This window comes from Dermacentor andersoni, chromosome 7 (genome assembly GCF_023375885.2).
Source record: "Dermacentor andersoni chromosome 7, qqDerAnde1_hic_scaffold, whole genome shotgun sequence".
NCBI classification, from domain to species: Eukaryota; Metazoa; Arthropoda; class Arachnida; order Ixodida; family Ixodidae; genus Dermacentor; species Dermacentor andersoni.
In genome coordinates this window covers 152,169,714-152,193,690 of record NC_092820.1, presented here as the reverse complement: position 1 = coordinate 152,193,690, position 23,977 = coordinate 152,169,714, and the positions used below count along the sequence as shown (strand labels likewise).

General features: G+C 43.5%; 1 protein-coding gene across 3 annotated transcripts in view; it reads right to left on the bottom strand.

Moving 5' to 3' along the window:
• kst (spectrin beta chain, non-erythrocytic 5 kst) overlaps positions 1-23,977 on the bottom strand; it is a 209,241-nt gene that overhangs the window by 33,250 nt on the left and 152,014 nt on the right. For all 3 annotated transcript variants that reach the window (XM_050180730.3, XM_055072201.1, XM_055072203.2), the window contains exons 32-54: positions 23,498-23,644; positions 22,699-22,962; positions 21,600-21,730; positions 20,173-20,359; positions 18,826-19,026; positions 17,761-17,877; positions 16,756-16,869; positions 14,952-15,134; positions 14,138-14,283; positions 13,751-13,982; positions 12,712-12,885; positions 11,743-11,946; positions 10,746-10,895; positions 10,171-10,275; positions 9,347-9,441; positions 8,343-8,523; positions 7,398-7,475; positions 5,886-6,077; positions 4,811-4,894; positions 3,411-3,529; positions 2,141-2,255; positions 882-995; positions 291-412 (exon numbers count right to left, since the gene is read on the bottom strand). In XM_050180730.3, coding sequence (XP_050036687.1) covers positions 291-412; positions 882-995; positions 2,141-2,255; positions 3,411-3,529; positions 4,811-4,894; positions 5,886-6,077; positions 7,398-7,475; positions 8,343-8,523; positions 9,347-9,441; positions 10,171-10,275; positions 10,746-10,895; positions 11,743-11,946; positions 12,712-12,885; positions 13,751-13,982; positions 14,138-14,283; positions 14,952-15,134; positions 16,756-16,869; positions 17,761-17,877; positions 18,826-19,026; positions 20,173-20,359; positions 21,600-21,730; positions 22,699-22,962; positions 23,498-23,644 — 3,455 coding nt within the window. The remainder of the gene's footprint in view (positions 1-290; positions 413-881; positions 996-2,140; positions 2,256-3,410; positions 3,530-4,810; positions 4,895-5,885; positions 6,078-7,397; positions 7,476-8,342; positions 8,524-9,346; positions 9,442-10,170; positions 10,276-10,745; positions 10,896-11,742; positions 11,947-12,711; positions 12,886-13,750; positions 13,983-14,137; positions 14,284-14,951; positions 15,135-16,755; positions 16,870-17,760; positions 17,878-18,825; positions 19,027-20,172; positions 20,360-21,599; positions 21,731-22,698; positions 22,963-23,497; positions 23,645-23,977) is intronic.

Below are 23,977 nucleotides of genomic sequence, written 5' to 3'. Positions count from 1 at the left end.
CGGGATCGTATCAACAAGGTTCTACTGTATATGCCTATAACAAATATTGGATACAGTCACACCTTGCTGAAGTGAATTCACATCTGACATGAAACACCTTCATTGTATCCAATATTCATTATTAGCATGTATTCGTTACATGCTGATATTAGAGAGAAATATCTCAGATCTACGATGTGACATCTGACAATTCAAAATATTGTAAAGGAACAGTTTAATGAGGTTATTTTCATGTCACATGCAACTTTGCTATAATGAGCTTCGCTGTACGTAGAAACTTGCCGGCTCACCTGTTGTTGCAGAGACCCATCAGCCGCTTCCAGTTCTCTTGGACCTCGACAACCTTGGCTCGTATGGGAGAGGCCAGCTCTCCGTGTTTCTTCATCAGCCGTTCGCAGTCCTGCTCGTGGTCCTACAATGGAAGACGCACGAGAGAAAATTTCAAAACATTCAGTTGTGAGGAAAAATTGGAGAGTTCCGTAATGACTGTCATAAGATGCTGAATATGCAGGTACCATAGAGGATCTGGCATCGCTCTTGCAATCATTGCTCTAACAACAGCATATTTTTACATATCCCACGCGAAATTGTTTGTGAAGCACCTTCCTTTACATATTCCAAAACCACAACTTGTACTAAACGCAAGACTCTACTCAGGCTTAGATCCACAGTGAAATTTATCGTGAACTTTAGTCAGCAAGATGCGCCAACAGATCCATCGACAAAAGAGGCGTGTTACAACGCTGTAAACTAGAAACTTGGTTGCTTGACAGTCTAGTAGCACACTAGTCTCGCAACTTGCTGCAGAAGCTTTGCCAACCGAACGAGGAACACAATATCTTGACAATAAACAAAACAAAACAAAAGTTCAAGAAACTGACCCTGAGTTTGGCGTCGATGGTGGTCATTTCACGTTCCACCGCATCTTGTCTTCGCTGGAGGGACTCAACGGCACGCAGGCTCTTGCTTTCCTCTTTCGTAGTCATAACAATAGCCTAGAATGAAGCCAAATCCACAGCGTAAGACACGAGTGGGCTTCTTTGGATCAATCGTGCAAGTGGTAATTGATTTGCAGCACCCGAGAACACTTCGGAAAATTTTCATGCTCGACTTCTTTTTGCAGATTCTACCGCCACGATTGCGAGCTTAACGGTGGCCTGCTTTCTCAGTAAAGGTGAAAGTCGTCTCGCACTGATTGCCAGCGTAAACTATTTGTTATATTTTTCTTAGATTGATTTGCTTTCCATGTCTTTTGTGCAGAGAACCAGAAACGAACGCAATCGCCTGCCCACCTGCATCCCCGTAGTGGCCAACAAAATATTTGGAATTTTTTTCTTGATTGCTGTAGGTTACTACAAACAACCTAGTGCCTTTAGCATAAAAAATCACACATGAGTCAACATGAGCAGGAAGTGGGGAGCGAGTTGGTGTGCGTATCTTTTCCTAACGCAGCTTGCACACCGTTTTAGAGGTGATCGCGCGTTTGGTACTGGAGGTTGCGTAATCTCGAGTTTCAGAGGCGCGTTGAAATGAGTGGCACAAGGCATTCACTTCCCACGGCCGCCGCTTTTCATGATTGCATCGTCCCACTGCGGGGGCAGAGTGGGCACGAAGACGTGGCTGGCTTCGCTTTGTGCCACCGATGTGAACATATCGTCGACACAGCACGAAGCCGTATCATTCGTCGCCAACTCTCAAATTCAACGAAATTAATTTTTTTTCTCATCAAATTTGCTTTTCAGATTGCCTGATAGTTCGGAAAATTTTGCTGCCCCCTTCCATGTAAAAGAAATCCATCAGCAACTGTACTTATTTGCATAAAAGGTCGAATTTCAATACAAACTTCAATATAACAAAGCAAATTGCTGATTTTACTGACTTCTTTATACAGAGGTTCAACTGTACATTAAATGATTATGAAGTAAATTGAATGAGTATACGTTAACGTAAGACCCATGTCCACTCTAACAAAACAATGAAATCAGTGTGTAACACTTTACTATGCTATCGAAGGACATTTTTCATAAGTGCTTATTACTAATATGCTTTGTTTGCCATTGTATTAAGAATCTAGCTCTGTCCCTTCCTATAACATCTTCTAGATCTGGAAACAAATAAATATACAGTGAAAGCCCCAAACCTTTTCATTGATGCGGTCAACGGTGTCATCGATGTCGCGCTTGAAGGCATGCACCTCGAGGGCAGCAGCCAATTTGGCACGGTAGGCCTCCAGTGCTCCTTGAAGGGCCTTCCATCTGAAGTAAAAAAGCGAAACAAACAAATCAGAAACAAGCGAAAATGCCTCACTGAGACGTAACGTTTCAGTGAGACGATGCTAGCAATGATGCTGGCATGCATTTCTGAAGCTACTGACCTGTCGTTTACCTCTCCAGTCATCATTAAACTTACTTCTATCTGATCTGCCAGTACAAGCAAGATTGAGCGACAAGGCAAGAAATATGGCTGCCAGACACGACAGCAATGCCATTTCTTTGCTGCTTTCGCAGTGGCTGGCACTTTTGTTTACCCATACCATGATAACCGCAACTGTTGCAGCTGCAATTGAATTAAGTTGCAATGCATTGCTATTGTACTCTAGAACTCGTATCACTTAAGAGCATAACAGCCAACAGATAATGAACCCACAACCTTTACATGATGCAAAAGTTGCGAATTTGCCTCCCACTGTTGCTAAACTTGCTTTTCGTCCACTTTCATTTCCCTTTAATTTATCGTCTCTACACTTCAACTAAATTGACAAATAACTTCCCCTATGCCTTCCTTGGCTTCATATGGTTGTGTTATGGAAAATCAGGCCCCTCGGTGCCCCTTCCTCACATTCATTTCAGGTGTATAACGTCTCAATTGCAAGTGTAATGAATTGCATCTGTATTGCTCACAAACTAAATTGCACTATACTCATGAAGATTACACCACAATTACAATGAACTGCAATTGTGCTACTGAATAACTCGACTGTGTATTGCTCCCGGATATTATATTAAAACTGCAATGTAATTGCAATAGATAAGACTTGTACTACACCACGAGCTCAAATGCATTACTCAAGGGTATTCAATTTAAATTACATTTAAAGTGCAACAAACCACAACTGTGCTGCTCAACAACTCAAATGTATCACCCAATAGTATTACAATGCGATTGTATTACTGAACAACTGCCTTGCACAGGAGCACCACACGGCAATTACGTCGCAATTAGAATGTTTTAGACTGTATCACTGATCACCTAAATAAATAATTGAATGTATAAAAAATGAAAAGAGTTGTCACAGAACATGACCCCTAGTGTTTGAGGAAATAATGCACAATCTATCTCTGTCCTGAAAACAAGGCTCGCAGGCACGCACACATGTGGTAAAAAAAAATACAACTTGCGTGGCTTCTTACTTGCGGTTTAGTTTTTCTCTGCGCTGCTGTACAGCGCGCGTGTTGGGCCTACCCTCCTTGATGAGCTTGTCAGCGAGGGCGTTGATGTTCTTGATGCGACCGTCATCCACTCTCATGTCCTACGAGTAATAAGAACGTCTTGGGGGTCTTTCACAACAAAACACTTCAATGGCAGACTCGATAAACAAGAAAGGCAACGTGAATTACGCGCTGCACAAAAGGCAAAACAATCGTAACTCCCGTGAATCCCATTGCACGTTACTGTTGTTCTAAACGAACAATCACGAGAACAAGTTTTGCATAAATTTTGTGCAGTAAGCATGACAGTGCAATGACTTATACAAATAACGGATGCTGACACAAGTTGAGCAACAGGAGTGCTTAGAGCTCCATGCAGATTATGACTAAGGTCTCATGACAAGCAAAAAATAAATAGATAAATAAATAAACTCTGCAGAAATGTTCGTGAAAGGACACAGTCATAGGGCGTACAGGGTCACCCACTCTTGGCAGTAAGACACTCATTTTTTCAGCACACTTAAACATCTCAGTACATCGAACACACTTGTTCCAAGTGAATCGAACACAACATTCAATTCACTTTCTTAATTGAACATGTCCAATAGCAGTAGTATAAATGTGAATCACTGAAAATAAGCCTTTGTTAGTAGTTAGCCTACGGGTCTGATTCTTCTGTCTGTTTGAGTGTTTCTGTACTACAATCTAATACTAACTTTATTTATTTATTTATTTCAACATACAGCAGCCTCGAAGTGCTATTGCTGAAGTGAGCTGTTGCATTAGTTTCCATTCAACAAAACGTTGGCATTTGTTCTGCTCAATGGAATCCACTTAATGAAAAAAAACACATACAGCCCATGTATGCCTTCATGCCATACTTAAATTAAACCGCATTGGGACCTTGAACACTGATAAAATGCTTCTCCTGAGAGTGAGTGACCCTCATGTGCACAACCTCCTAGTTGTGTTGAAAGACTGCTTACACATTATTCTTACACTTTATCGTATCAACTTTTATAGAATTTATTATTTGCCAAAACACGAAACATACCTCTATGTGCTTGTGTAAGGAAGCTGTTAAGTACGAGCTTCAACAAATATGCCTTCGTAAGTCTAACCCATTTAACTGCTCAAGCTTTATGAGTTTCCTTTGTACTGTCATTGCTATCATGGTTCAATGAAAGTATGCACCATGTGAAAGTTGCTGAAGGCTTTCATCGCTACAATAGTCTCCTAACGCAACATCTCCTAGGCAATCAAAATCTATTAACCATATCTAAAAGAATCAAAATAAAACTGAACTGCATTCGGCTGACTATAAATAATGTACTAATAGTGCTCCTGACAAACAACTGCCATGGGTACATATGCACACTCACCGAATCAACGTCGTCCAGCTTTCGCTGCAGCGCTTGGCAGTGCTCGTAGTCTTCTCCGGTGTCTCCAGCTTGAACCATGAGCTCCTGATAAAAAACGTAGTACGCCATGTTACAGAGTAGCTCGAAGCAGACAGGCTACAAGTTCATTTTGACAGACAAGAGATTTTGATTGGTTCACTATGCTTTCTGTCTCACGATTCCCAACATGAGAAAAAAATTAATGCGATCACGGGGTGTCTTCGCCAGAGCCTCCTGTCGTCCTTTTTGTTCCTCTTACTGCTGACCAACAAGACCAGTGTCATCTCAAACATTCTTATTTGACCGATGGGTAGTGTTTAATGTACAAGGGCCTGTAGAGCCGAAGAGCACCAGATGTCAGTATGTTTTAGCAGAGTAAAATTCGTTAAGTGTGCAATTGGGCATACTGCAAACTAAAGCTTGCTATAAGGCATAATAGATAAATGTGTTACGTTCGACGTTGTGTACAAATTACATCATGTGGCCAAGGGTACCTAACATGGGGTACTTGTAGTGCCAGCAGTCGTAGGGTTTGGCTCTCAAAGTTCATTACAGCAGGAGACCACTGTTCAGAGCCTGTGCTGTGGTCTATTCAAGTTTGTGCATGACATCAGCAAATCCTTCATTCTTAATAAAAGTCCCCAAGTCACTGTGCATTCATGAAAAGCAAGGAAACACTACCAGCTTGGCACTGCACAGTACACGCAAACACTGCACTCATGAAGTCTTTCCAGCAAAGCTTGTCATTATCACTCAACAGTGGACAGTCTGTCCAGCAGAAAGTGCCCCACACCTCCAGTGACATCACAAGTGTAGCACAATGGGGGGCAAAGTCCATCAGTTCTTGTAAGTCCACAGTGGTGTATACATGCAGGTATGATGCGCACAAGGTACAACAAAGTTCAGGCCTTCCCATCATCCTTAATTACTCTTGGAATAGCCAAAATCCCATAACAGTTAAAGAAAAAAGCCTCTTCCTAAGATTCATGAACACTTTGGGATATGACACGGCTCACGTCGGTGAACAAATCTGGCTTCGGCATAGCAACACACGCACCTTGTCTCGAATCCAAGCTTCGACTTTGTCGACCTGGCTCTCGAAGTCGAGCATGTCCTGGGCCTCCTCGAGTCCGCGGCCTCGGCGGTGGAGGGCATCCAGCAGCTCCTCCCAGAGCTGGAGCAGCCGCGACAGCTGTTCGCGCACCTCGCCTGACGCTGGGTGCTTCTTGCTAAGCAGCAGCTCTCCTTTCTGCAGAGGATAACAGAAAAAGGAGCACGCTCGTTGTTGACTAACAGGATAGTTGATTCTCAGTGGCATGACTTGCTGTGAAATTAAGCACCGGCTACTGGCGAATGTAACTAGGGCACGAAAGAGCGACACTACTTAAGTTTAGAGTCTTCCTTCAAGGCCCTGCACTTATTTGGTGGAAAGAAAGGTAGTTTACTGGTGAAGAAAAAGAAGGCCGAAATTGCACCTCCCTAAATTTCATGCCTAAATTCCGATGTCGATACGAGATTGTGATGTCACACATTTCAAAGCACAGAAGCTTGCTAGGTGGATTCCTTGGCTTATTCAGAATACGATATAATCCTCGTTTACCGATAAACAATTTACCACTTCTAAACAAACACTGACAATAAGTCCATGACGCCGTGGGTAGCTAATGCAGAAACATCCAAGGTGGCAATTGGCCTCCCATTCTGGCATGTTTTATGACCAACGAAGCCTCCGCTCATGATAAGAATGACTCAGAAGTGTAACTTAACCAATCTAGCTAAAATGAATATTTCCTCTTTATTGTTCTTCAACATGTCCATAAATGCGCTTCTGTGCTTATTAAAAAAAAAAGCCTCATCCTTTTTCACACAACACAAAAACAAAGGTCACTGGTTTGTTAATGCATAGATATTCATAATAGCACTAACACAGATAAGACGAGTATCCACATGAGAGACAAGACAAGCAAGTCAGCATGAACATGTCATACACACCGTCCTCTGGTGTTCACTCAGTCAAGGAATACAGTCAAACCTAGATGCAATAACCATGGATATAACGAAATCGAAAACGTTTCTCTTGATGTCAGCATGCAACTAATATACGCTTATAAGGAATGTCGGGTATAACAAAGGTATTTTGTGTCAGAGACAACTTTGTTATAACGAGGTAAACCACACTAACTCTTGCATTCACAAATGGATGTCGACTTAACATTCCCCCTCGACACCAGAGTCCAGCACAACAACACCCCCACTCGGTGATTTCTGTGACAAAAATTTGTTTGAGAAAGACATCACCTCTCCAGCGGATTCAACCAACACAATAAATGCCTGACTGCAAAGCTTTATCTTAGGAATCACGCAGAGGTGTCGCAAAAGTGCAGCGACCACTTTTGCAGATCACCGGCACTACCCTCAACTTTCCGAAGCTGATGCAAGGTGTTGAGCGGAGAAAGACTTGAGAATATAGGGGGGATAAACATTGCAACATGCATGACCAGTGCATTTCTATTCTGCAACAAGAATGTGAGGATTCCTCAGCTACAAAGGGCTTGATGATCCCGCTCACCTGTTTGATGGCGGCAATGTTGCCCTCGTGAGCAGCCAGTTCTGCCTGGAAGGCCTGGTGCTTCTGCAGCTGCTTCACCTGGATACAGAAAAGCGGGCATTGTTGAGGGTGGGTCAGAGTGATTATCACATTTTCGAGCATATATGGCTCACTACCATGTTTAAAACTACACTTTCAATTACAGGAAAAGAAATAAAAAACAGAAACTTCATGCAAATTATTAGCACAGATCGCCCCATGCAGCAATGTTCCTGTTGCTGTTAGGAGACAAAATAATTGTCGGCACACAGCAAAGCTTCAGAAACTATATCTTGTTAAATGAGCTCAGTTGAGGTCACTTTCACAACTACTTCCTGCTAAAATGTGGCTGCGCTTCACACAAAGTGCACAGCACCTTTGTACATGAACTTTGCTTTCAGGTGCGGCTTCACGCCAACAAAAAATAAGCTTTTAAATGTGGCTTTACAGAAAAATTAATAAATACTGCCTTTAAATGTGGCTTCATGGCAATAGGTTTTGCAATGCCGCTAAGCCATGCATAGGCAAAATTTTTACTGCTGTGATGTCGCACCTCCATGTAAAGTTGGTGTATAACTTGCATCCCAACTTTTTACTCGAATTCTCCAATCTCTGGTGTGGGTCAAACTAGCGGGCAGGCCAGCCCAAACAAGAGTTGGGAGCTGTGCCGGATAGAAAAACTGATAGAAGGCTTACTTTCAAGTAAGCTTATGGCTCTGCTTTTACTACACTGTGCATCGTGAATTATATTCATGCTACTTGTAACGAAATATGCATGCCATGCTGAAGTTGGCAGGATAAGAATAGCTTTCTCCGCTAGCTCTCCTGTGACTTGGTAAAACTAACGACGCCTTCACTGCGCAAAGTCAAACCACCCAGAGAAATCAAAGAAATTCTCTCAAAGGGCAGAACAGGCTGGCGACTTGCCTTCTCTTCTAGAGAAACAGGCGTGTCGGCAGACAGGGACGTCTCCTGCGCCTCCAGCTGCTTGCGCCTCGAAGCAACCCAGGCCTCGGCCTCGGCAGCATCCCGACGGAACTGGGCCAGTAGGAGTCCCTCGGCCAGCTTCTGACGCTTGGCTGCGCTCAGCTGCTTCACATGGGCACGCCTGCATTGAAGTCCATCGAAACTGAACTCGCTGACCTTCCAAAGAGTAATACAAGGAAGTACAAGGAACTTTTGGAGTTGCAGCCAGAGGCTAGTAGTAGGCCTAATGCTCATGCAAGTGTTGATCTTTTGTTCAAGTCTGTTACTAGATAGCAAAGTAGGGGTATGTTGTCGCCTACTGCAATGAACAAAACCATAAGATATTGTTTCTTACATCTTCCAAATTTTTGTTGCTTCTTTTTACATTCATTTAATACGTGCCCAGGAATTTTAAAGTGGCAGAGGGTCATTAGCAGCAATAAGGTGTTTCCTTACTGGCTGCTACAATAAACAAAGTAAAATATTTTTAGAACCATGATTGGAACATTTACTGGATATATGGAAGCGAGATTAGTGCAACTGATGCATCAGTAATGTTAGTGCAAAGGTTATCGCAGTTTTGTTTATTATCTACATACCTGTTTAGTTAATTTGGAACACACTCCAGACTAATAGTACATACAAATGTTGTATTATGCAATCCACAAAGGCATACATACTGCCTGGAAGGTATTGTTTTTAAGTTTAATACAACGTAAAGTTGCTAGCACGGTCCGCTATATTAATTGTTCACCGTGAAATGCTATGCTTTCATTTTTTTGCTGCAGTGTTGCTCGTTATGTTTAGCCCGGTCAGCTATGGACTCGAGTAGGTTAACACAATGTTCTAAGCATTTCATACCAATTCGTTCGTTACCTTGCTAATCTACATGTTCACTCGTGAACGCAATTGCAATAACGTGCAGTACTGGCATTAGAGTGGCCAAAGGACAGCAGGTCACTGACCTGGCTGCAACTTCCTCCATCCTCTTGCGAATGGTTCCACTCTCGAAGTGGTTCTGCTGGACAAGTTTGGCTCCGCATTGTTCCAATGTTTGAAGCTGAGTGGGCAAAGACGAGACAGCAAGATGAAAAAACTGTGCATTCATTAAAATATAAAGAAACAAAGAAAAAGAAACAGACAAACAGAATCAGAAAAAGTATGTGTGTTCTGACAGAGGTTGATGAAGCTCTTTCGTTAAATATACGTCGCCAGATGGCAAATGGTATCCAAACTTGGCAACTTCAATTTATTATTAGCTGCTTGTGGCAGCCATTCGTCGAAGTAAATGCCATGTTGCCTGAATGAGCATTTTAAATGTTTATCAAGCAATCACGCACTTGCAACTATACAGCCATGCACATGAAATCTTTTTGTTAGTTTTGGACAGCACCAATTTCAGCTTTATGGCTCATGACATCGGGCATGAGCTAGAATGTTCAACTGAGGAGTTCCTACTCAGTGGTAGAAACCGCATCAGGCATAACATTCAGCATCAGAAATGTAAGTGAATGTTTGTGAGTGAACACAGTTTCCATATAAATTTACGCTGAGTCATTCTGAATATGTGCCCAAGCGAGGAGATCAATTTCTTTGAAATCTCTATAGACTCACTAGTTTTCTTATGTGGTCAGCATTCGTGTTTTTGTGCAACTGTGACTCCTCAAGATCTCACATAAATTCCATCAACGAAGCAGCAGGGGACAAAGTGTCCATATAATTTTCTCTCATGTCGTTGTTTGTGTTGCCCTGCCATTATATCATGATAAAATGAAACAGCCAGCATTACCTTTTCATCTTGGGTGGCCATGAGCTTTTCAAATGCCTCGTGTTTCTTCACGTTGGCGTCAACCTCCTCGACGGTTGTTCCGACCTCTGTGCCCGACAAGTAAACCTGCATGACATTTCATTTCATCAGATAACTCGCAGACCTTGCAGTTATAATGACAGGGAACTTAAAATCCGCATGAAACATATTGCTCGAAAAGAGCTAACCAAATTTTTTAGCATCCTGAATTGCTATTTTGTTTCTTCTTCTCTTTTACATTCTTATATAGTAAATTCTTTGAAGTTTATGAACTCCATATTTTGTGTCATTATTTCACAAGCGCACATGACTCTCTTGACTTCGTTCACATAGCTTCAGTATTTTCCACCAGTTAACATCAGTCAGACGTTTGATATGGAGTTCTTTTTGGACTGTCTATATTTAAGTTCAACAAGCACCAAGCGAGACTGCTATATTTCAACGACACAACGTAAGGCAGCATCAGTGCAGCACAAAATGGACTTTGGCAAAGTGCTGACAAGAAAATTTTTCGTTGGGGAGAAACGACGACGAGCTTGCAGAAAACATAAGCTGACCTCTTGCTGGGCGCTGAGGGTGTCGAGCTGCTTGGCGTCCCGAAGGAAGAAGTGCAGGTCTAGCAGCTGGTCCAGGTAGACCTTCTTGTGCTGCCAGGCCAGGTGCAGGTCGTCACGCGCCTGTAGCAGCTGCGACAACCGCTCCTGGATCTGCACAAGGTAAGCCATTTATCGACATCTTTCATGTCCCATCGCAGGAGAAAAACCACTCCATGCAATCACCAATAACTCTGGTCTTGTGTCAGCCGATTCCCCCTCTATGCTTGCAAGTTTCCTAATCTGATCACACTATCTGGTCCTCCACCTATCCACAACAGTAGCTTGTTTGTTTAGTTGGTGACATTGCATGGCTCAAGAGGCATAAGGCATGGCACGATGATGCAAGAAGAGACTACTATACTAGCGATTGTCTGATACAACGTCTGAACCAACATGACTGTTTGTAGCGCATTAAAAGACGAGAACAAGAAGTAGAGATGAAACACACGAGCGCTTGTTGCATGCTAACAGCTTCAATCATGATTGATGGGGTTTATAATGTCTCAAAGCAACACATGAGAGACGCCAGGTCAGGGAGTTTGGGATTATCTTCAACAGCAGGAGTCCTTGAACGTCCACACGAAGCACGGTGCACGAGTGTGTTTGTATTCCACCCCCAACAGAATGCAGCCACTGTGGCAAGGAATCGAGCTAGCAGAATGCCACCACAGCTGGTGAGACAACACAGGAAAAGACAGGCGCATTGTTGCGAGTCAACGCCATCAGCATTTGCCTCTTGTTGGACTGTGCTTTGTTGCACTGTTCAGACATATGACACTTTACTCACAAGCAACTCTCACTGTTCAAAACGCCTGACAAAGAACTGCTCCATACATCCTTGCCAGCAAGTCTGTCCAATCCAAGAGCTCTGCCAGGCTTTTTTAGCTTCTGCGTCAAAGTTATCTTTCTATTTCTTGTTCCTTTTTCGGAATGCACCCAAAAAAGAGGGGACACCTGCCTCCGCCGTTGCATAGTGTTGTTCGTCCATCATCATCTTGCCAAACTTGAGCACGTCGCTGAAGCTCTCCTCGCGGGCTTCGATCTCAGCCATGACCTGATCATGCTCCGACTTGAGCGTCTGGGCCCCGGTGGCGCTACGCACGGTCTCCTTGGCGGCGAGCTCCGAGCACAGGCCGCGCGCCCACGTCTCCAGGTCCCGAACCTGGAGGAATTGCAATAGGAACCAACACGATTTGTAATAAAAGAAGCAACAGAAGCAATGAAAGGAGTGGCCAAATTGACAACAACCAAAGCTGCACATGGCCTGGCAACCGTCTTAAAAGGATAATTTCACTGTTAGATACAGGGGGCGAGAGTTTCGGGCATAACGTCTCTGGTAATGCTAACACGAGATTTTTTTTTTCTTTTTAAAGCAGTCAAAGCGAAGCTTAAACAGATCATTCTGAAGTCAGAAACACAGGCTTCATCAATTTTGGTGGTTTTCTGTCTGCTCTTTTTCCTAGCTCTGGCAACCTTCTAGCGAAATACCTGCATCAATGGAGTTTTGCTCTATATACAGCCAAACATCTGTACAATGAAGTCACATCCAACTCAAAGCTGCCTTCGTCATATCCAATATTTAATGTAAGCTCGTGCTCAATGCATACTGGTATCGGAGACACAAATTTTACAGTTGAAACAACATGAAATCTTTATTCCTCTGTTTATGGTTACAAAAGAGAGCAGATACAAGGGAAAAAGCTGCACGTAGCAGCAGTTACATTGTCACATCTAATAATACATCGTAGTAGTGTTTGTTATACAAAGGCTCGACTTATGTAGTATGGTTCGACTTACATAGTACGGTTCTCATTACAGAGTAAAGCACGCTTACGTCTCAAAATTACGGCAAAACAAAAAGAACTAGTTTCAATGCAAATCTATCTGCCAGCTGGCCATGCAATGCGCGGCAAAATTCATTCCCCACCATGGAGAGGAATTTCTGCAGCTGCAGAGATTCTTTGAGCTGGTCCTTGCGCTGCGCCACCTTCTCCTGCAACGCCGCCCACTGGTCCACGACCAGCTGCTGCTGCTCCGCAATGTGCTCAGCGTTGCCTCCGGGGTAGGCTGCCTGCAGGCGCACGCTGTCGTCCACCAACACCTGCAGTAGCACATCACACACAGGTCAAAGGTCAAGCGGACTGCGCTCGTACCGTCTGTGCTACAGCCTTCAGAAAAGGCAGTCACTGCTCCTTGGTCACATTTTAACCCACGGATACTCCCTGTGATCGCCCCCGGGGCTAATGACAGGCTAATGAAAGATTGTGCGAAGGCTAGCTGGTTGTTTTTTTTACCACGTATGTGGAGATGGCTTGTAGTAACACGTAACGCGACTACTGCGGCTGGGAATCGAACCCATGACCTCACGCTCTGCAGCGGAACACCTTAGGCTGTGTTCGCTGCAGATGACAGAGTAGATGGCTAATCGGACAACGGCCATCTTAAGTCCTGTTTCAATTCTGACGAAGCCGTGAAAGGAGACCACTTCATGAAGACAGCATCAAAGTCAAGAACAATGCACACTTTCTTCCTGTCCACACAAGATGACGGCTGAGCAGGAAGCTTGGAAACTCAATGGCAAGGCCATCTTCTCCCAGGAAAACAAAGCCGCACTTTCTCACGCGCTTTATCTAGGTAAAATTGTGTTTTTCATATGTTTGCTTGTGCAAAGAGTTTAAAGTACAGCTATGAAATGCGCTTTTTCTTGTCGGCGCGAGGGGGCATCACATCGCAGTGAGGTCTTCTCAATGGTTCCAGGCAGGTTCTATTACTTGGACTGCAAGCTGTGTTATTAGCCATCTCTATAGACTTCCCGATGCTAGCCAGGATTAAAACACACCCATAGTCAGTGATGCACCACAGCAACTCAGTATAGCAGATAATGATCAATCACCATACCACTCAGTTCTGCACTATATTGGCGTTTAACAAGAGAATGACACTAATATTAAATCACGTTGTCTAACCTGCAGTTGTGCTTCAAGGGCAACCAGGTCATTTTCGAAGCCTTCCTGCCTCCTGACAAGGCTCTGGGTCGCTTGCAGGTCTTTCCCGAGTTCTTCCGGAATAGCAGTGTACTTCTCCTGAATTCGGCTCAGTGCGTCGGCGACGTCTCGGTTGAAGCGATGGATTTCGCCAGCCGCCTGGAGCTTCTGCTCACGAGCTTGCATAGCTTCACTCAAGGCTTGCATCAGGTAGCTGCATAAAATAAAACTTGAGCATCAGTGACGGGACACTGCAAGCTAAAACCACAGCTCGTTCTAATGACTAGCAAACCTAGTTTTCCTGCTTAAAGTATCAAACGTAATAAAGAAATCTAGAAGGAAAATGGCACGTAAGTAAAAGAAACTCACTCGAGGTGCTCCAAGCACTTTTCGATCTCTCCAGAGCGAGCTACGTCGGCCGCAATTAGGCGCTGACCAAGGTCGATGCACTGGTCGAGCCTGTCCTTCCCGGTGTCCACGACAAGCTTCAGGTCTTCGAACTTGGCTTGCAGAAGCTGCACCATGAAAGAAAGAAATTTAAAAAAGGAAAGAAGGTTACACTTCATACAAGCTGTGACATACACAATAACTGTGACAACTTATGCGGTGCTCAAGTGGAACTTAAGGAAACTTGGGGAAGGCTGCTCAAAGGAATGATTAAAGTACCACACAACACAGCTGTAGCTGAGCTGATGACAGCAACAAGAACGGCATAAGGTCAACAACCAGAATCTAAACAAAATTTTATTATTCCCTATATGCCGTTTTTGCACTACAATTACATGTGTTATAAGTTATTACAGATACAGTACTGTTCAGTTACATTCAGTTACAGGCTGTTATTACTAATGACAGCCTGTAACTGAAAGCAGCAAATGAATGTAACTATAACAGCATGAAGTCATTCATGACATTGCATTCAATTATGACGTCTAATTGTACTCAAGTCGACTCGTCAAAAGGCAAAGGTGTCATTAAAGTGACCAAGCACATGCTAAGTTAACAACACTGCAACTAACTGAACCTAAGGCAACTGAACGAGGATCCTGGACTGTTGAGCTTTCCCAAGAACTCAGTGTGTCACCCATGTTCTCAAACGAAGTGCACCGCAGACACTGTAGACAGGTTATGCAATGCCCATAGGTAACATGCTTCTGCAGAGAGAATGCTAGTAGAGCCATACCAGAAGGTGTTCATAGTCCTTTCCGTAGTCCTCCGAGAGGGCGGCCTGGGTCTGCTCGTTGATCCAGTCCTGGAGGTCGTCGCTCTCTCTGAAGAACTCGTGCGTGTGCTTGGCCTCCATGAGCTTCTGTCGCCGCACAGTCGACAGCTTCTGCAGGTTCTTGATCTCCTGGTTCACCGTTTGCTGCACAAGTTTGGGGACGTTAAAGGTGTGAGGACGTTCCTGGTTTCATGGTTGATGTTCTCGATTTTGACAGCTTGTAATGCGTGACTGCAGTGCCCAATGTATTAGACAGTGGCTCACACTTCAACATAGGACGTAATCCAAATTAGGCAAAGGGTTCCCATGAGGTTGCAGACTCGAGCTCATTAACCGTGTACGAAACGAGGAAACCACAGCCTGCAGAGTCGGCGTTTCAACAAGAGGACTTGTTTTCGTCCTGACGAAGACGCCATACCAAGACATACCCACTTATCTTCACACTGACAAGATGATGACAAACTGGATCTGTCTTTGAACTGATGAAGATAAGATACTGTGGGAATGCTTGAGGTGAATTGAGTCCCACATGTTTAGTAAGCCTCTGTTTGAGCTGAACAGACAACCAGCCAGTACATCGCTACTGCTGCTGCCGAGATGCCCAGATTTTCTTTTGCATGCCACTGTGTCCTGAGCGCGCGAAGTATGCGGAGGCACAATTTCCTCGTCCTCGACCTCGCGGTGACGTCTTGCCATAACACGTCCCCTTGTCGAAAGGTTGGCTCCAGGCTAGGGCTTCCCTTGTCTCGTACATTGTTCGTCAACACAGGATCTAAGAGACGCAGCAGTTGTTGAACCTGGAGAATGTGTCCAGATAAATAAAGTTGTAAAACCAATTTCAGCCGTGCTAACCTCGGCAGGCAGGTAGCCTTGCCCGAGGTTAAGAGTGGCTGCCATTGCCAGGAATGAGATCTATGCCGTTGGGTGAATGATTTTCCGGCTGTATTATTTTAGGCAAACGAGACACTAGCAAGTTAATGCTAACTAAAACAGTCTTTAATTTCAAATTTTACCACTTCGTGCAAATGTAGGCACAATTTTGGCTTGTCCTGTTAGTTCAAAGCTCACGCCTTTGGCAAGTGGAGTGGTAGTAGAGCAAAGCCTTGCTCGTAAGGTTTCAATGAGTGTTCAGATTAACACTTCCCGATTCATGTTTCATTCGTCTTTGATAATTCGTAACAGAGCTTTGCTCATTTGTTTTCCTGCCTATAATCTCACTCAAATTTGGTCTTCAAGATACGGACAGCATGCTTCCAGCACGTTTGCTTAATACATTTTGCCGAATGCTTTGGCATGGTTCGTGAAAACTGTACTGTGTGCAAAAACTGCAACTTCAGCTTTCCCACCGATTCGTTTAAGCTAGGTTGTATTTTCGTATTACACTAAGATCTATTTGAATACATTGTCTTATCAGAAAATGGAATTACTTCAAATCATATGCACAAAATAAACAAGACAGGCTTCACAGAACGATGGAGTCTTGAAGTGATAACAGTGGTTGAATAAGGGAAGCCTCCGTCTGGAGAGCCTATGTTTTAACAAAGGAGCTTGTCTTTGTTAGTGCTTACATATATTATAGGCAGTTTCAATTTTCTCTGAACCTGAACTGAAGGCTAGAAGAAGCCGCAACATCATGTGCAGCATCATGTTAAAAAATGTCAATAACTGCGCAAGACAACTAAATGAATGCGCTATCTGTAGGCCTGTCAGGGACAACAAGCTGACGCCTAGGTAGGCAGAGCTGTCTAAAGAAAAAGAAACTTACCATCTGGTTGGCAATTATCTTGGAGTCGGGATGGTTCTGGTCAATCATGGCCTGCCCCTGGTGGGTCATCTCCACCACAAGACCGGAATAGGTGTCAATCTCAAGTTCCAGGGCCTGGAACACAATTTTTAAAGACAGTCAGTCATGTTTGAAGTCAGACTGTACGCAAGCAAGAAAGAATGTAATTTCAAAACAAGACGAACTACTACTGAACTTCAAATAAAGTCAAAAGTTAACAAAAGAAATTGTCATTTTAAGTGCCTTTTCTTTCCAGTCTTGTCGCACACTGGTAATGATTACTAACCAACCTGAAGTTCCTATAACCAAATTTATTGTTAAGTGCTTAATAATGAACTTAACTATGACTTGAAGGCTACGGCTCACTAGTGGACAAAAACAAAGGCTTGTGTGCTGTTGTCTACAAGTCATGGATATCTAACTCGCCCAATTTCTTATGAGAAATCAACTGTGACTGCTTGAATAGCTAACTGAAATGGTAAAATTTTCTTACAACGCCATTATTGTTTTTATTATTTCTCCCAGCAAACGTCTCTTTTCTTCCCTTCTTGAATGCAAAGCATTTCTTTGCAAAGTCCGAGCCAAGGTGAGAGCAAGGTCACGCGCGAGGACGCGCCAATTTTGTCTCCGAAAAATGTGTGCCAATCCCAGAGATGGTGCAGCTCGAAAAGCCACCGAACATAGCGCAAACAAACGTTGGATATAGTACAAATTGCGGTGGCTGGTGATGCATTTGGTGACCATATTCGTCACTCCAGCGTCATCATCACCTGATCACCATGTAGCCATTGTCACACCATTGTCACCAATCTTTGCACACATCTGCGACTTCTATACTTTTCAGAAATGCTTCGCATGACATAGATGAACACCAAGAATAATTTCTGCCTCAATTTCTTTTTTTTTTTTTTTGCAATTTGATTCCTAAACAATTCAATTGGCTTGTATGACTGACAGAGAACCAACACAACAACATAATACACAGACCTTTTGCTTGGTGAGAAGTTTCACAGCCGCATCTTCATCCCGACCGAAGTCAGTGCTGGTCAGAACGCTCTTCTTTTCATTCATCCAAGCCTCAATCTCGTTCACTTCAGAGTAGAACTAAACAGCAGCAAAACAAGCATTATGTTGCATTAAAACAGGATGTATTAATCCAAAATTAACATAAATTCATCGTCACACAGCATGAAAGCTAATCTCTGGGTTTGTGTTTCCAGGTGTTGTTAGCAAAGCTATGACTGAAGATCTTCAAGGAAAGGCTAACAAACATTTAAGAGCAAGGACGAAACAGCTGTGAAAAAAAGGAAGAATGGACATAAACTGGCACTTTGGCCAGTCAATTACCACATCAACATGGCGGCTGGTCAAATTAAGAGTTTGTCCTACTTTACTCATAAGCCTGCAGTAAAATAAGAATGATATAGTAAGTGCTAAAAAAAAGTATGCTGCTTTGTCAGGCATATGGGACTACATGCACTGGTTTTGAGAATTCAGGAGGAGCTAAAGAAAGGTCAGATTTACTAAATAGCTTGCATGCTTTTCTTTTTCTTCTTGCAATTTTAAGAGTGCAAATAAAATGCTACAACTATGATCTCAATCCACCTGACCTAGTGAGAAAACACTCAATCATAGTAATATAGTGCAATAGAGATGCTGGAAAGGTACTTTTGATTTGTTAAGTTCAAAAATTGCAAAGAAATATTAAAATCTCTTTACAGTCAAATTACCAATTACTGGCATCAAGTATCATTTTAAGGTTGACTGTAATCAAGGACACAAGGTACCCCCAGGGAAAAGAAAAAAAAAAACAATTTAAAACCTGAAAAATAAAAAAATTAAACCACAGTTCACAGTACAAGGTAAGCATGACGCAACTTGGCATTTATACACTGTGATAGCAAACATGCTGAAGATTAGCGAAGCAAGTGGCTTTAACCTAACCTAACAAGACACAATAAAAAGGGGAGAGAAATACCGGAAACGTACGGCTAGCTCGATTTCATTTCTAATGCCTGCAGCAGTGCCAGCGAAAACTCAATGAGCACGCACCGTCTGCGCCTTGAGCTGCAGTTCCAGCTTCTTGCGGCGCTTGCTGCACTCGGAGAGCAGCAGGTTCCAGCAGGCGACCAGCTCGTGGCACTTGTCCTTGACGGATGCAGCCGCAAAGTGGCGCTGCTTAACCAGCGCGTCGCCAGCGGCCAGCGTCTTGTCCACCATCGCCTGGTGGCCCTGCACCTCCCGTTCCAGTTTCTGGAAAGAGAAGGGACAAGCCGTTTGTGCGTTTGTTTGTTCACGATTCTGCTGGACCCTGCAAAGACGACTAGAGGCGACAGCATGGAAAAAAATCATAAACCACAGTCAAAGCCGGCCCTCAGTGCAAATGTTGACTGCAGTAGCTATTTCTCTGCTTGGTTTTTGTAGTGGCTTGTTCATGTGGCTTGTTCCTACAGCTTGTTCCTATGGCTTGTTCCTATGGCTTGTTTTTATGGCTTGTTCCTATGGCTTGTTCCTATGGCTTGTTCCTATGGCTTGCTTCTCTGACTTGTTCATAAGGCTTGTTCCTGTGGCTTGCTTCTCTGACTTGCTCCTCTGACTTGTTCCTCTGACTTGTTCCTCTGACTTGTTCTTATGACTTGTTCCTATGACTTGCTACCATGACTTGCTACCATGACTTGCTACCATGACTTATTCCTATGATAACCTTACTCTTGGCTTGAGGCAAAGAAGAGCACCTGCTGAAACTGTTAGAAGAATGTTCTTCTTGCATTCTCCTAATTGATGCCGCTAACAGTGTGTCCCATAGAGTTTCATACAATAATTACTAGAGGGAACTCTCACACTACTGCCTATGGTAGCTGCCAGCAGAATGTTTAAGCCAGCATAGGAATCATGGTCAGTACGAAACGATTCAAACACAGGACCTCTAGCACAGAAGCCTGTTATCGAAAACATTGCACCGTGGACGCATGAACAAGCGGAACCGCTGCAATTATCGGCAATTATGCATGTTTGCAGAGCCTTATTGCCTTCTGCATTTAAAGAAAGTATAGACTACTTTGAAATTTAGGCCAATGAAGGCAGATAAAGTGTATTAAATGAATCGACAAGAATGTCTGAAGCCATAAGCACAAAGATAAGACAAATTCGTATACTAACCATCATTCCCATAGTGGTTCAATGATCACATTACCAGAGTTGCCTCTAGTTATATTAGTGGGAAACATTACAGTGTGCCCCCCTGTCCTACCCAAACCCCCTGGCCAAAGAATATAAATAAATAAATAAACAAACACCTCTTCCTGCTACATGTATTTAAGTTAGGAGGGCCCATGGTTTACCACAGGCATAAAAAAAAAAAAAACAAAGCTGTCAAAGGAGCGGTGTGACGTAATTTACCTGGTGCTTCTTGAAGAGGTTCTGGGCATCGATGAGGTTCTGGCCCAGGTCGAGCGATGACGCAGCCGACAAGTGCTCGGTAATCCACTGTTTCTCAGTGTCTACATCGAAGTTGAACTGGTGCAGCTTGAGCGACTCTTCCAGCTGTTTCCGGCGCTCCTCCGCGGGCTCACGCAACTGACCCAATCTGCAGGGTGAAAACAAAAGCAGACGAAACAAAATGGAAGCACAAAGTTGGAAAGAGCATAACTTCTCCAAAGAGTTTCACCAACTGCCATAATATATAATTTGTTGTGTCACCTTTATAATCACCTTTATAGTCACCTTTATAATCGTGTTTCCTTCATACATATTGATAAATATGCAAACCCAAAAGGCACTTTCATCACAATGTTGTTAAATTGTGTGGTTAACTGCTACACAAAGTAAATGTTATATATTTCTTTCCTTATAAGAATACTTTTTAAAATTATTTCCTAGTTCTTTTCTGTTTTCTTTTAAGGGTAAGAGGGGTAAACGGCAGAGACCCAGATGCGTAATATTCTATTTACTATTCAGACAAAAAATCTCATTATGGGGTTTAATGTCTCAAAGACACACACTATGAGAGATGCCATACCGGAAATCTCTGGATTAATTTCGGCCCCTGGGTGTTCTTTAGTGTGCAGCTAGATACAGCAAAATCCCGATAATTCAAAATCTCTTAATTCCAAGTGACGGACAATTCTAACTGCTCTCTTAGTCCTGGCAAAGCCCTATGGATATGAACAGAGAAAAAAAAAAGGATACACCAAACATGCCGTTTATTCGCACGCCAGTGTTTGCCGATTAAGTTAGCTCGCCGCAATACAACTATGTTATGCAGTGAAGCATACCAAGCGGGAATAAGGTGCCACTGTTAGGGGACTTAGCATGTGTTCCTTAATTTACATACGCACATGCGCCGTCTCCAGTCACAGAAGCACTGAGACGCCTACTAAGTTTACTGGCAGGCCTTCAGAGGTTCAGACAGACCCTCGATCTCTTGTTGGCTTTAAATGCCCCCTGGAGTTTCTTTAAATTCTACCACCTTCCTTTTGGCTAGCTTTCCCAAAACACGGACGGTTTTTCTACACTGCTTGTTACGCGGTGTGCACGTGCGCGCATATACATAGGCAACAAAAGTTTAACTAACCGGAGTCAAATTAACAGAAGTATACTGTATTCAGCTCAATTTCTATGCGACATTAATAATTGGGTCACCTTTATTCAGGCATTTCTCTCACAATATTTCGATAAGCCAGTCACAGCAACTACCGCCAGATGTTGCGCACATAAAAGACAGTTACTTAAGTTGCACAAAAATGTGATGGTTCATTTTAGATTAATTCTTGATTGACTGTCGGTCCCCATTACCAGCATATAAGAAAAATAAAGTGGGATCTTACCGGTCACTGATTATGCGGGTAGCCTTCAAAATGTTGGAGGCATCAAAATGACCCTTGTCGGCCATGGCTTTGCCAAACTGAACCAGGTCCAACACTTTCGCTTCCCAGGTCGTCAACTCAGCTTCGAGCGCCTGCAAGGAAACACGACCTTTCATTCTATTCCTCAGAAACAACAAAAACCCAACACTGCTGCCTCAATTTTAGGTGACAAACATTTCCTGCATGGAATGAAATATGTCAAAACATGTGTGCCATGATTAATTTGTATCCTTAAGATCATTTCAATGTCATGGGCAAACCACCCCAACTTCACAGTCCTAGCCATTACTGCATGTCAGAATCCACCCACTGACTTTGGCTATTGGCTAAAGTCTTCTTGTGCAAACTTCTTTAAAACCCCTTAAGTGTTTTTTTTATTTTGACCAAAAGTGACCTTCCATTGCTTTTTTATTTTATGGCTAATTTTCAAGCTTCACTCCATCGCAAACCCTTCTAAAGCTTCTCCAAACAATTTTCTTTGTGCTTTAAGCGTGAGAACCTCATTTTACCTATTCACTATGCAACATATGTATTTGTCCCTTACACAAATGGTACCGTTAGACACAAGGACAAAGGCACAGTAAGCATGCAATTCCGAAAATGCTGTCTTTTAGCACTGACGAAGTGCTTCCATCTATGTTCTAGTACACGAGGGCTGAATCAACACAGCTGAAACATTTTGATATCTATGTAGTAAAAAAAAAAAAAGTGAAATAACCGTGGATTTCAAACACTGGCACTGCACCTGTCTATGTAGCAGGAGAAAAACTACATGGACATGCTGAGCTCATCCAAAGCAAAATTAAACAGGATTGCGTTGACAAGCTCAGCTCGTACAAAATGCTTAAGGGGTTAATAACTGTGCATCAGTAAGTCAAACCGAACCAAATCAAACTTTAAGGAGAATTGTGAAGGCCAAATGCAATTGGCAAACTTTTGCTGACCTCAACTTAGACGAAGTAATTAGTGACCTCGTACTCAGTGGACAGCAGCTAAATGAACTTAATCCCACCCCTGCATAAAGTAATTAGTGCAGGTGAAGAGCTCAGCCTCCACCCACCTGATGGCGTTTGAGGAGCTCCTTGACGCTTCGCAGGTCATGCCCGAGGTCGCGCGACGCCAGGGCAGCTTCCAGCTCGTCCAGTTTCACGCGGGCATCCTCAAGCGCCCTGTTGTGCGCCCGCTGTGCCGACGCCTGGCGGAGGCACTGGCCGCGCTCGTTGGACCGCCGGCACAGTTCCTGCCACTGCTCGTCCAGGTAGTCCAGTACACTCCGGACGTCATCGGACGCATAGTGCTTACCAGCGATCAGGCTTTGGCCATTCTGCAGAGAGTCACAAAAACAGCTGTCCCTCCGGGCACTCCCACGTACAGGCGTGAAATTCACTGCAGGGGTTGTATTCTCAGATCAGTCACTTTCGAGGAAATCACTTTTAGCCGATGGCGACTGGCTGACCCAGTAAGCAGGACACCTGTCATTTAAGTGAGATGCCATGTTGGGCGTCACAACACACTTAAGCCGAAGGTATCCCCGGATATGATTGATGGAGAATACGGCTCCAGTACAGATTACAAGAGAATAAGTGGGTACTCAATTCAGTCTGTTGCCAAGTGCTTTCTGTTTTGACAGTGCTTTCCCCAATTCAAGGAAATTCAATTATTCAGAAACAAACAAGCTTCAGCAGCCAAAAGTGGTCAAGCATACTTTTATATGCTTCCCCACTAAGCGAACATTGCAAAAACCGATCTCGCAGCAAACAAAACAGATTGTTTGAAGTTTGTTTGGTCTAACCAGAAGCAGCACACAAGCTTGTGCTTAACATCAACAGAGTATTGCAAAATGGAAAGCAAGCACCAACCGCATTGATGTCGTGGAGCCTAGCCTCGTTGGCCTTGAGCTCGGCTTCGAAGGCCTCATGCTTCTGAAGCTTGCGTTCCAGGTTGGTCAGGTCACGGTAGGAATCGTCAGCTGCCATCTTGAGCTTGTCCTGAATCCAGCTAGACATCTGGCGGTCAAAAGGTCAACAACAGTAAGATTTCATGCTGGCGCTTTGCTGAAGCAGTCTGGCTCTTCGTGGAAGCTGGCATCAGCATACAGAACACTTACACATTTGCTTTAGGCAAAGTTCAACACAGTGGCGATGTGTTGAAGATTTGTTTTGGTTGATGTGTTCCTATTGCCTCTCAAGGCTTGTTCTGGTTAAGCATGCAGAGGACCTACATTGAAGATTGTATTAAATATCCATATTTAAGCACCTATTTCAAACGTCCTTGTCAAACAGCTGCCTAATTTATGTTACTTGTATTTGTGACCTTATATGATTTTGCAGAACAGAGGC